This window comes from Rhipicephalus microplus, chromosome 8, assembly GCF_043290135.1.
Source record: "Rhipicephalus microplus isolate Deutch F79 chromosome 8, USDA_Rmic, whole genome shotgun sequence".
NCBI lineage: Eukaryota > Metazoa > Arthropoda > Arachnida > Ixodida > Ixodidae > Rhipicephalus > Rhipicephalus microplus.
The window spans coordinates 20,892,612-20,905,460 of record NC_134707.1 but is presented as its reverse complement, the minus strand read 5'-3'; the positions used below and the strand labels follow the sequence as shown (position 1 = coordinate 20,905,460).

General features: G+C 43.4%; 1 protein-coding gene across 4 annotated transcripts in view; it reads right to left on the bottom strand.

Annotated features, from left to right (window-relative positions):
* LOC119164233 (uncharacterized) overlaps positions 1-12,849 on the bottom strand; it is a 30,489-nt gene that overhangs the window by 15,726 nt on the left and 1,914 nt on the right. For 2 of the 4 annotated variants that reach the window (XM_075871261.1, XM_075871262.1), the window contains exons 2-4: positions 11,910-11,969; positions 10,309-10,377; positions 6,554-6,616 (exon numbers count right to left, since the gene is read on the bottom strand). In XM_075871261.1, the coding sequence (XP_075727376.1) occupies positions 6,554-6,616; positions 10,309-10,377; positions 11,910-11,969 (192 nt within the window). The remainder of the gene's footprint in view (positions 1-6,553; positions 6,617-10,308; positions 10,378-11,909; positions 11,970-12,849) is intronic. The other 2 variants (XM_037416382.2, XM_037416383.2) reach the window with 1 other exon arrangement.

Below are 12,849 nucleotides of genomic sequence, written 5' to 3'. Positions count from 1 at the left end.
CTGAAGGTAGGTTGTTGTGAGGGTTGTTGCCCGCTGTATTCGTGCACGCACCTGAGGGCGAGTAACTGCAGCACTCCAGAGGCAAATATCTTCGGCGTATGTGGATAGGCACACCGACTTTGGCAGAACCTTCACCAGACCAATGACGGCCACATTGAACAATTTGGGGCTTAAAACACCTCCCTGAGGTAGTCCGCAGTAGGTGTAATGTTGGGCAGTTGTACCCTCATATGTTTGTACAAAGAAACCCCTGCCAGTTATATAATCTTTTATTCATTGAAACATTCGTCCACCAATGCCCATTGCTGCGAGAGAAGTGAGGATGGCATCGTGAGGTACATTATCATATGCACCCTTCACGTCAAGAAAGAGTGCCAGTGATATGCGCTTGCGACTTTTTTCTTGTTGAACAAATGTCGATAAGTCAAGGACACAGTCAATGGAGGAGCGGCCCCGACGAAAGCCTGCCATGCAAGAAGGGTATTTGGTGTATCGTTCCAAGTACCACTCGAGACGAAATAAAACCATTCTTTCCATCACTTTTCCGAGGCAGCTTGCGAGGGCAATAGGGCGATACGCTGTCAAGTCCAATGGTGATTTTTCCGATTTCAAAAGTGGTATTAATCGACTTATTTTCCATTCTCAGGGAACACTGCCGCTGAGCCAGGAGTTGTTGAAGCATGTTAAAAGTTCTTTTCTGGCTTTTCGTCCAAGGTGTCCCAACGCACTATAAGTAATACCATCAGGACCTGGCGATGACACGCGCTTAGAAGCGACTAACGGACCTTCCAGTTCTTCCATGGTGAACGGAATGTCCATTTCTGGTAATCGCGTCTCAGGAACGATCATGGCGTCGATGCTCTCGTTCATAATATTCCCGGCAACTCTCGTGCAAAATTCTTCAGCCACCTCGAGTTCTGTTTTTCCATGATGGAGAGCCAAAGCTTTAAAGGGGTGCCGTTGTTGTAGAGAGGAACGAAGACCACGAACTGTTCTCCAGATATCTGACAGCGGTTTATGAGGGCCTAGAGATTCGCAGAATGTTTTCCAGCGTTCGCTCTCCAGTTCGTAAATGCGTCGTTGAATCTTTTTCTGAAGCCGCCTTGCTTCCCTCAGATCGTAAATTGATCTTGTGCGTCTGTATCGTCGTTCAGCACGCCTTCGTATAGCTCGTAATTTTTCCAGTTCGATGTCAAACTGTGTTTCTTTAGACGAAAATGGTAGTTTACATTTGGACGCTTGCATAGCTTCTACTATGGTATTTTCCAGGCTGCAGGCGAGGCCTTCTTGGCAAGCGTTCTCAACACGCGATGCAAACATTGACCAGTCAGTGCCAATTGCAACACCGGGAGAGAAATTTTTTATGATACCATCGATCGTCACGTAGGTGGGTATCTAATCACTCCCATGAGTCTCAATATCGCAAAACCACTTAACTTTGTGAGAGAAGCACCGTGACACCAATGTCAGGTCAAGGCAACTGCCATACGTGAGACCCCGCAGATATGTGGGGGTACCATCGTTCATGATGAAAAGGTCGTAATCGGAAGCGAATGTAACAATGTTCCGGCCCCTGGCATTCATCCTAGTGCTCCCCCAAAGCATGTTATGGGCGTTGAAGTCACCGGTGATGATCCAAGGCCCATAGGTTCTCATTAGGATGTCTTTTAATCTGTCGCAGTCAAATCGCGATGACGGAGATATATATCCACCAATAAGCGTGAACGAAACTGCATTCTTTTTCACACGAAGACACACGTACTGATTGTCGTCATTTGAACTTATTGGGTGCGAAAGATAAGTCAAGCCTGTGTGAATTTAAACAATTACTTTGCTTCGTTCTTCGCAAGCGGCTGAACAAAAAGCTTCATAACCGGACAATCTATAAGGCGTTGATACGTTTGGTTCACACATGACAAGTATAGGGAATTGATTGGCCCGAACAAATTGGCAAAAGTCCGAGATACGGGACTTCATGCCTCTGGCATTCCACTGAAAAATCGACGCACTTTTAACTTCAGTGCGGAAGATGAGATTTTGTTGAGCCATTGTGCTTATGCGAAGTTAGCAAGAACTGGATTCAGTGCATCCAGTATTTGAAGTGCACTCTTAGCAGACGGAGATTGTATGCTGCTCAGTAGTGTGCGAATCATGGCAATTAATGATTGCACGATTGCAGCTACTTGCCTGTCTTGGTTAGAAAGATCTCGAACCGGGACGATTGCAGTCACTTGCCTGTCTTGGTTGGAAAGATCTCGAACCGAGAGCGCGGACTGGCCGTCATGAAGCTCCTTCGGTTCGCTTGATGCTGCTTCCCTTTGAAGTGCAGGCCACTCTGTCGCAGTTAAGGTATGCTCACTGGCTTTGTCCTTTACAGCCTTTCCCACGGCACGTGGCCTCGGAGGCAAAGGAGGTGGTACTGATGAGGGATCACGCAAACGTGTCGAGGAGGTAGCGGGCGTCTTCGAAGACCGACGTCGACGTGAACGACGTCTTCTGACTTTAGCTGCGGCTTCTCGATGAGATGAGTGATCGCGCACCATCTCCTTCAAGATGGCAATTTCCTTCTGAATCCGCAGGCAGTCCTTCGATGTGGCTTCATGGGATCCATTGCAATTAGAGCATTTCTTGACAGTTGCGACGCACCTATCCGCTTCATGGTGCTCGGCGCAGTGGTGGCATACCACCGAATTCTCGCAGACGCTGCTCACATGTCCAAAGTTTCATGCATTTACGGCACTGAAGAGGCTTTGGAATGAAAGGCCGCACAGCATGTCTGAAGTACCCCACCTTCACATTAGAGGGAAGTGATGTGCTCTTAAACGCAATCTTCACACAGCGAGACTTGCCTAGCCGGGTAACATCAACAATTAGAGTATCAGTTGTTGACTTGACAAGAAGTTGTAAGTCCTTATTGGAAATAGCGACATCAATGTCGTAGATCACGCCGGTTACTACATCACATCATAAGGGAACATGAGAGCGCACCTGGTTGCCGTCCAAGTCAGTTACACTGCGCAGAACGCCCAACGCAGTTGCGTGCAAAACGTCCACAGCCAGTATATTCTTTCTGGCGTTCACTCTTATGTCCGTGATCTCATTTGGCACGAGCGTTTCCAGAGACCTCGACACAGACTGTCTGTTAAGGCGTTTCATGCTGACGGTAGGAAGTGCAGGCAGAAACAGGATGGTATAAGTGTTCGATTTTGGCGCTTCACTTACAGTTTGAATAGTTGAGGATGAGGATGTCCTCATGTTCCTTCTCTTCGCCTTGCGGCTCAGCACAGGTTGGAAACTGTCATCTGAGAAGTCCTCACTGCTGAGATAGTAAGCATGAGTATCTTCACTGTCGCTGTCGCTCGCTTGTCCCATCCGCTTCCTGGAGGCGGCCGCCGCTGACGCCGCTGGTGCCGGCAGGCGCCCGGGGTGGTCTACATCCATCCCCTCCAAGGGAGCAGCGAAAACTGATCAACAGACTTAAATTACAACTGAAATACGCCGGAGTTAGCAGAAGTAGCTCCTATTCAAAACCTAGCAGTAAGAAAGAGTGGCATTATTTCATTAGGGAGCATGGTAGGGTAAACCCTCCCAAAAATCAAATTTGCAATTGGGACACCAAGAAATCCACTGTACTCTGATGAACAAACCTGTGGAACGCCGACGTTGAGCGGCTGCTCCAATAGGTTTAAATGCCGTGCAAAAGAATGCAGTGCGCCCTCTGGTTTAAGCAGTATGCGCACGTAGAACTTCGTTATAAACTTCCTCGAAGTGGCTCCCGCGCTATTAGGCATAACTTATGGCGCGGATTTTGAGCCCTTCCCCTCGTAGGTGACTAGGGGTCGCCCCCCCCCCCTCTTCTGCCTCCCTCAAGCGCCCGCCTGCGGTCAGCAGTGCGAGATATTGCTCCAGAGACTCCCACTACTGATTTGCCAGCAGTCATTTGCATCACTGATATATACTACCAAAAAGGCATCAAGCTAGCATTGCAGTGGATGTTTAACACGTTGATGTGAAAGGAAACGAACTTAGAGCCAACAAAACACTTCTAAAACAACTGACAATCTACAATAACCTGTTAATTGTCATCATCATCATTATCAGTCTGACAACGCCCACTGCAGATCAAAGGCCTCTCCCAAGATCTGGCAATCAACCCGGTCTTGTGTTTCGTGCTGCCATGTTACACCTGCGAACTTTTCAATGTCATCTTCCCACCCACCTTTCTGCCTCAACTTCGTGCGCTTGCCTTTTCTGGGATTGCATTCAGCCACCCATAATCACCAGTCATTATCCTGCCTACGCTCTACGAGCCCGGTCCACGTCCTGTAAGTCAGCAGCTGTTAAAAGACAATACTGCATGCCATTTCCTCCCTTCATCAAATTCACCACATCACCCTTTTGTTGACGGAGGTCTCAGTCTCGCGGAGACAACGGTGCAGTATATTGTAAAAACACAATCAGCCTACATACCTTCATGGTTGTTTAAAGTAAAAAGAGAGTACCATTTCCCGTCGCACACTGAGTGCGATGAAGTTGGGGCACGTATCCCTACATTTATAGAGTAAGCACATTTGCTGTCAAAGAGAGAGGCTCATAGGTCATTATGAAACACTGGGCTTTCCCAATGATCCTGCGAAGACATGCTGTTTCCGACTGGAGCACCGATGATTCGCAAGAAAGTGACTCTCTTTATTCTGGGTTTTCTTAGACAGAGATGTTAAAGTGGCGAATCATGAGAGACTCTACATGCATAGTGCCACTCAGGTGGAGCAATACCCTGCCAAGTATGCCAGGCTAATCCTGCCTGTAACAACATTATCCCCACCACCGCAACTACTAATCAAGTACTCCGAATCTGATTTTAATAAATGAAATATTTTACTGTTGCTAAAATTTTAACAGAACATAAGGTTTTTGACAAGCTGCTGACTGTTTTATTGAGTTCGACAATTAGCATATTATTCCCTCCAAAGCTTACAAGGAACTGAATATTTTGTTGAGTTTCACGCAAATAATGAAAGCTACTTTGTGTACTTTATAGGCTAATTTAGTTTTGGAGGCTGAATTACATTATCCAGCTACTCTGACAATCTCTATTTTTATACGTTGCAAGCGAAAATTCACACAAACTTGCAGAGCTTTTGAAAACAACGCGTTTTAAGCACTGTTCAATAATGAAGCTAGTTCAATCACCCTCTTTTTATAATAGGAAGACTTTCGAACGCACAGAACTTTGCCATGCAAGAAGGCACGTAGAAAACTATTATAGATGTTTCCCTGTGTTGTCTCTTAGCATATAGTAATTAGGTATAAATACCCTATTACTCAATATAAATTTTTTGAGCAGACGCGATTCTGTTTTTACCTGGAAAACCAGAACTGGGCTCACCATCAGTCACACCACGTCCAAAGAGCCTGCTGAGAATTCTACCACCTAGTAGTCAACAATCACAAATACGAGCAAAATCACTCTAAGCAACGAAACTCCCCTTGCTCTGTATCATTTTAATGAACCATTACTTATGCCCTGCAGCTCCAGTCTATACATTCAGATAAACTGTATAGGTTTCAGAGAACTTCATGACGGGCTCGAAGGGGGTGACGCTCCATTCGTGTTTTATTGTACGCTACAAGCTTTAACATGTATCAATTTGCAACTAAAGTACTTTGAAAGTGATGTCACAAGTTTCAAATTCAATGAGCACCTATGTACAATTTCAATATTATAAAACGTGCTCAATAATTTTCACTCGCACTTTTTCCTTTTGGTGTGAACAAGCTTTCGTGTAATAAACCTGAAACACCTCTTCTATTTTCATGTTACCTGTTTTAACGTTGGCCACGTTCTTAGTGTAGACAAGCCTATTACTATTTGAGCTGTTCTGAAGCGCAGATGTCAGAATGAGCCCAAAATTTAACACATATTGCAGCGCGTAATATATTATATATTTAGGTTTGCGAATCTACATGCGCGAATTACTGTGACAAATTACTGTCTCATTGTGTGAAATAAATTTTAACGTTTTTGTTTTGTCATTAGGATGAAGCAGTTATTGCGATACAACAAATGAGAACATTACACGATGTAAACCAGCACCCTAAATCTTTTAGCGTCCGACTTGGTGTGATTCAACAAAAAGGCTGAATTAATTAAATGAGGTTATTGCAGCGATTGAAGATTTCTTGATGATGGTTACTGTGGCGGGGTGAGAACGCAGCCCGTTCAATAATATGAGCTGTCTGTTAATGACTACCAAGACAAGGCACGCGCAACCACGGCCATTTGATCGAAGTACGCACTCGCAAGCGGGGCCTCCTATATGAGCCTGTTTTCTTTCATTTGTCTATTGTGAAGCAATAGTTTCCTCTTCGTTTCAGCCGCTATCGTTGTGGGCCTTCGCATGCTTTCACTTGATCACATTACAAAATACGCGTGACGTGAGGTTATCGCAACTTCGGCTTGATGACAAATTTAAAAACAACGCCGACAACAACGGCACACAAGAAATAAGTTCACCACATATGTGCTATTCCGATAAAAATCACTACTAACCAGCGCCTCCTCCTGGCTGAGATTCACTGAGTTGACTCTGAAAAGCACTGAATAATCGCCCGCCTAGAAATAAGCAATTGCAGAAACAAAGAATTCATTTTTTCGTGTCGTGGTAACACCTAAATCAGCACCACTATTATCTAGAGATATCAACAAGACTTTTCATTTTTTATTGGTATTTAATTGTTGGTTTTCTTAAAATATTGGTATAGCGATGGTTCTAATTGTCTTTCGCACTTCTCGTTTTGAGAACTACGTCACTTGGCACCCGTTTAAAAAAACTGCATCCTCATTTCGTCATCGTGGGCAATGAATGTGATCAATATCACACCGTTTGAAAATGACAAAGGTGTTGCAGGTCAGGCAAAGATTCTTGCTTAAAAAAATACATTGAAGACTGACATGTTTCAAATAATTTTAACATACTGAATTCATAAGCAAGGCAGTATGCGTCAATAGTGTACCTACTTAATCACGTGTAATTAGTCTTTCTGGCGTCTTTCACGCCGTGAATGACAAATTTCATAGACAGAAAGTGAAACAACAAAAATCTCATGAAAAAGTAGAGCTTCAGATTTAGTCTCTACGCTATATTGCAAGAAGTATCGCGTTGTCTTTCATTCTGGTCAATCTTGAATACTCAGATGCCAAGATCGGGGAATCTGTGCTCTGCAGGCCAATATTTATTCGGTTCATGTTTCACATTCTTCTCTCGAGAAGAAATTGCATTCTGCTACATATTTTTCTCTTGCTACTACATAATGTGAATTTGTAGACGTAAATGAATATGAAGTACATGTTAATATTTACCACGAGTACCTTCGGCACTCTTAATTGTGCGTGCTACGGGATATTACTTTGGTTGCTCTTGCAACGCACAGTGCGAAGGCTATCTAGGCACTGCTTACAGAACCAGTTTTGAGACGCGTGCACAGTGTCGTTGTGTGATCTTATTGAAAGCACACTTAGTCTCGGAGATTCATTGTCCAGATTCTTACCGGTTTTACGTAATCAGGCTATACGGCGTCGTGTAGCAACTAAAAAAAACGCCAGGCCTGTGCGGAAGGCGCAGCACAGTCCGAGCGAAAGCTTGAAGAGCGACTTTTTAGAGCATTTGCTAAACACTCATTGGGTAACTGCTGCAAGCCCACTTGCTGAGTACCCATCATCATCATTATCATCATCATTATCATCATCATCACCAGTCTGACCACGTCCACTGCAAGCAAAGGCCTCTCCCATGTTCCGCCAGTCGACTCGATCCTGTGCTTGCTGCTGCCACTTTACACCCGCAAACTTCTTAATCACATCTACCCACCTAACTTTTTGTCTCCCCCTAAGCCACTTGCCTTCTTTGGGAATCCGGTCAGTTATCCTAATGGCTTCGTTCTCTCAGGCCTGCGAAAAACTAACTCATTTGGTGACTTACACAAAAATTCTACAGCACTACAGACTAGACCCTCTCCGCTATCCTACAGCTCACAAAAACCTCCCTCGACATGATGTTGTCCTGTGGTGCAAGCTTCAGACAGGTGTCTTTCCCAACCCCTGGCTTCATAGCAAGGTATACCCACAACTCGTGATACCAAACTGTAAATACTGTTTAAAATCGGCCACGCTAATAATACACGTGGCATGGCCGTGCCCACAGTACGCTGACGCTTCTTACACAGAAGATACTTTGGAGTCCCTTCTGCAGACCACTGACTCGACACAGCAACGCCGGGTAATCTCACGTGCATTGGAGGCCGCGCTGTTCCAAGGGATCCCCGCTGACTTCCTATAAGCAGCGTAACCAACCTCTCGGCCGGTCCCCTCTTTTGGGAGTAATAACGTTTTGATCATCATCATCATCCTGGCTACGTGCTACATGCCCGGCTTATATCAATTTCCTCTCCTTGATTTCAACTATGATATTCTTAGCTCCGGTTTGTTCCCTGATCCACTCTTCTCTCTGCTTGTCTCCTAATGTTACACCTATCATTTTCCTTTTTAGCGCTCGCTACGCGTCCTCAAATTAATCTGGACTCTCTTTAAAAGTCTCCATGTTTCAGCTCCATAGCATAGTACCGGCAAGATGCAGCTGTTATATACCTTTCTCTTGAGGAATAGTGGCAATCTACCAGTCATGATTTGATAGTGATGCCAAGTGTGCTACACCCCATTCTTAATTGCCTAGCTACTTCAATCTCGTGGTTCGGCACCGCGGGTATTGCCTGTCCTAAGTAGACATTGGCTTTTAACCCTTCTAATGCACTATTACCTATCTTGAAGGGCTGTTCTCTTCCGTAGTTGTTGTACGTTATTTTCGTTTTCTGTAGATTAACTTCAAGACCTACCTTTCTGTTCTTCTTCTCTAACTTCATAATCATGAGTTACAATTTGTCGAAAGACGCCAGGAAGACTAATTATACGTGATTAAGAAGGTGCACTACTGACACATTCTGCCTTACTTATGAATTTAGTATGCTCAAATTATTTGAAACATGTCAGTCTTCAATGTATTTTTTTTCAAGCAAGAATATTTGCGTGACTTGCAACGCCTTTGTCAATTTCAACTGCCATGGCGGAAAGCTCAGCATCACTTTTCAGACACATTATCACAGTGACTTCAGAAACTCGACCAAGTTTTCTATCCTTGTAATGCTGAGTGACTGAATGACCAGCCGGGTTCTGCGCCAACTGCCATTATTTCGTTCATCAGAGACCCAGTATGAACAATTAGTGCTTCCAAACCCGAAAGATCTCTACTTGTATTTGGGAGTTCCACGCAAGCTTGAAAAAGGGAAATCGATTATGAACCCGGTTTCTACCAATGCGAATTCTGGCGTCCAAAGTTTACAAGCCTTACTTCGACAATTAAGCGAGTCGTTCACTGGAAAAGCCCTATTTACAAGACTCTGCATCAATCACAGACCTAATCTATCAAGGTACTCTGGCTATGTACTTGAGCTCGAAAGAAGGTAACCAAGAGATCCAGCTTGGCTGCTTCAAAGCTTTATTTGCGACTAGAGTATACCTGAGCTGCAATCCAAGCACCGGGTATCCTTACCGAAGTGCGCTGTCTGGTGCTCGAAGACCTTCCCTATCTTCTTGTATATATATGGCAGTGCCGCATTAATCGACAATAAAGGTGTGTGGCGGCATCTTTGATTTCACATATAGGCACTGGATAGTCTGGCCGCTAGGATTACCCTGTGTTCTCAATTATAAAGACCGTGGCTATTCCTGCTGATCTCTCAAATCTGAAGAATGAGCCTATAACAAGCTGCATTTTCTTGGTATCTCAGTCAGCAGCAAAGATGTGCGCGGGGTACACCATCAAGGGGAGGGAGGCAGTCAAAGGTTTATCGAAGCGCCCCCGTCGCTATCACGCCAATTTATGAGGCGGATTTGAGGCCCTGTCTCTTTGATCTATTCTTATAGCCTGATTTAGTTTCGCATGCTAAACTCTACTATCCAACCAACCTTACAAAATCTGGTTTTACACATTTCAAGCAAAAATTCCCAAAAACCTGAAGAGCTTTTAAAACCAAGATATTTCAAGCAATGGACAATAGGTAGCTACTTTTAGTCACTTACTTTTTTAAGGTAAAAAGAATTTTAAACGCACGTGAGTTTGCCACGCAGGAAAGCACATAAACAGCTTTTATAGATCTTTTCCAGTGGTGTCTCATAGCAGATAGCAATTATGTATAGATAGATACATTTTCACTCAATATACATGTTATGAGCAGGCGCACTGATGTTCTTACCTGAAGGACCAGAACTTGGCCCAACACCGCTCGGACCACGTTTGATGAACCTGCTGATAGGTCCATCATCTGGTAGTCGACATTCAGAAATGAGAGCAAAATCACTGTTATAACCACCCCTGCTTTGTTTCATTTCAATAAACCAGTACTTACTTCCTGCAGCCCCAGTCTAAGCATTCAGATAAACTGTATCACTTTGCAAGAATGTGATAATGAGCTTGAAGAAGGTGACACTTTATCCGTGTTTTATTGTGCGCTACAAGTTTCAACAAGTACCAATTTGCAACTACATTATCTTGAACGTGCTTTCTCAAGTAAGTGCTAAATTTCATGAGCGTCTGTGTACCTACGTATCTAATGATGAGCACCTATGGAACATACCTAATGTTTGCCACTCACACTTTCTTTTTTGGTGTGAACAAAACTTCTGTGTCATAAACCAGGGAAATCGCTTTTAGCTTTATGTCACCTGTTGTGACGCTGGTCACGTTCTTGGTGTGGACACACTTATTACTAATCCAACTGTTTTAAAGTGCAGCTTTCAGAATTAGTACGCAGTTCGACGCATATTGCAAAGCGTAATCAAGAGTTGAGTTTTTTTTTGTCATTCATTTCTTATAAACAGTTCAACAAGCACTGTTAAGATAGCGCTTGATAAATAGAGAGGACTGCGAGAAATTTCATGCAATAATTTTCGACACGTTTCACGTGCTGCCGTCATAGTATTTTCTTTTTTTGCGTAGGCGATATGAACGAAATGAAGTAAGCCACATGAACTGATGTGAGTGCATTCGAATAGCAAGTATGATTAGATACCATTGTTTATTGCAGTCATTCATGATGCCATTCAGACAAGAACTATTAGTTTTCCTGCGCTAACCAACAGAAAAATAGGCTGTTAGAAGCACCTTATATGTTCTGCTTTTTCTACGGTGGTTCTCGCACAAGAAAAATCATATAACATCCTAGCCTAGTCACAAATGATAGTCAGAATACGAATATACGTGCGCAACTTACCAGACCTAAAACTTGTCACATTGTGTGAAATAAATTCAAAAGCCCTTGTTTCGTCATTAGAGCGAAGCAGTGAATGCGTTACAGCCCATTATAGCTTTACACGGTGTAAAACCAGCGTCCTAAATCACTTAGCGTTCGACTTGGTGTGACTCAATAGAAACCCTGCCTTAATTAAATGCGGTCACTGCCACGACCTAAGCTGCATTCATGATGGTTATAGTTTGAATGCAAAAAGTGATGAGAACGCAGCCGGTTCGATAATATGAGCCGTCTACTAATAATTTTCAAGACAAGGTGCGCGCAACAATGGCAGTTGAATCACAGTACGCACTCACATCTTGAGCCCCCTATCCGTGCCTGTTTTCTTTCATGTGTGTATCGTGCAGTAGTAGTTTCTCCTCCACTATAGCTGCTATCATTGTGGGCCTTCGCACGTCTTTTACTCGCACACATCACAAAATACGCTGGGTTGATGTTATCGTAACTTTGGCTTTCCGGCAAATCTCATGGCAACGCCGACAACAATGGAAAACAAGAAATAAATTCACCATATATCAGCCATTAAAATAAAAATCACTACTAACCAGTGTCGCCTTCTTGCTGAGATTCACCGAAGTAATTCATCAAAGCATCGAACGGCCCACCTAAAAATAAGCAATGGTAACACGAAAATCAGCACCAATTTTTTCTAGAAATATTAACAAGACTTTTTATTTTCTATAAGTGTCTAACTGTTGGTTTTTTTTAAATATATAGGTACAGGAATTGTCCTTATTGTGATTCACACTTCTCTCCTTGAGGATGTTGACTGGCGCCCTGTTAAAAAAACTAATCCCTTATTTTGTCATGATGCACACTGTAAATTAGGAATATCATGCCGGCTGTTTCATAAAGAACCGTACGCTTGAAGTTCAAATTCTTGCTTGGAAAAAACATTGAAGGCTGCCATATTTCCAATAATTTTAAAGTATTGATTTCATAAGCCAGGCAGTATGCCTCAGCGGCGTACCTACTTAACTACGTCTAATTTGCTTTCTTGGCTTCTTTCACGCAGTGAATGCCAAGTTTTATAGACAGGAAATGAAAGTACGTGTAATTTGCTTTTTTTGCTTCTTGCACGCAGTGAATGCCAAGTTTTAAAGACAGGAAGTGAAACAATAAAAATATAATTAATAAGTACAGCTTCAGCTTTAGTCTCCAAGCTATAGTGCAAGAGGTATCACGTCGTGTTTTACTGGTAGATATCCAATACTCTAATCCTGAGATTTGTGAATCTGTGTTCTGCCGGCCGATATTTAATAGGTTCATGCCTTATATTCTTCTCTTGAGAAGAAATTGCATTGTGTTTTTTTTTTCTTGCTACCACATCGGTGTAAATTTGTAGGCATAAATTAACAGGAAGTACATGTTATTCTTTTCAACGAGTACGTTCAGCCCTCTTGATTGTGCGAGCTACGCGATATTACTTTGGTTGTTCTTGCAACGCGCAGTGCGAAGGCTGTCTAGGCACAGCTCACAGAGCCA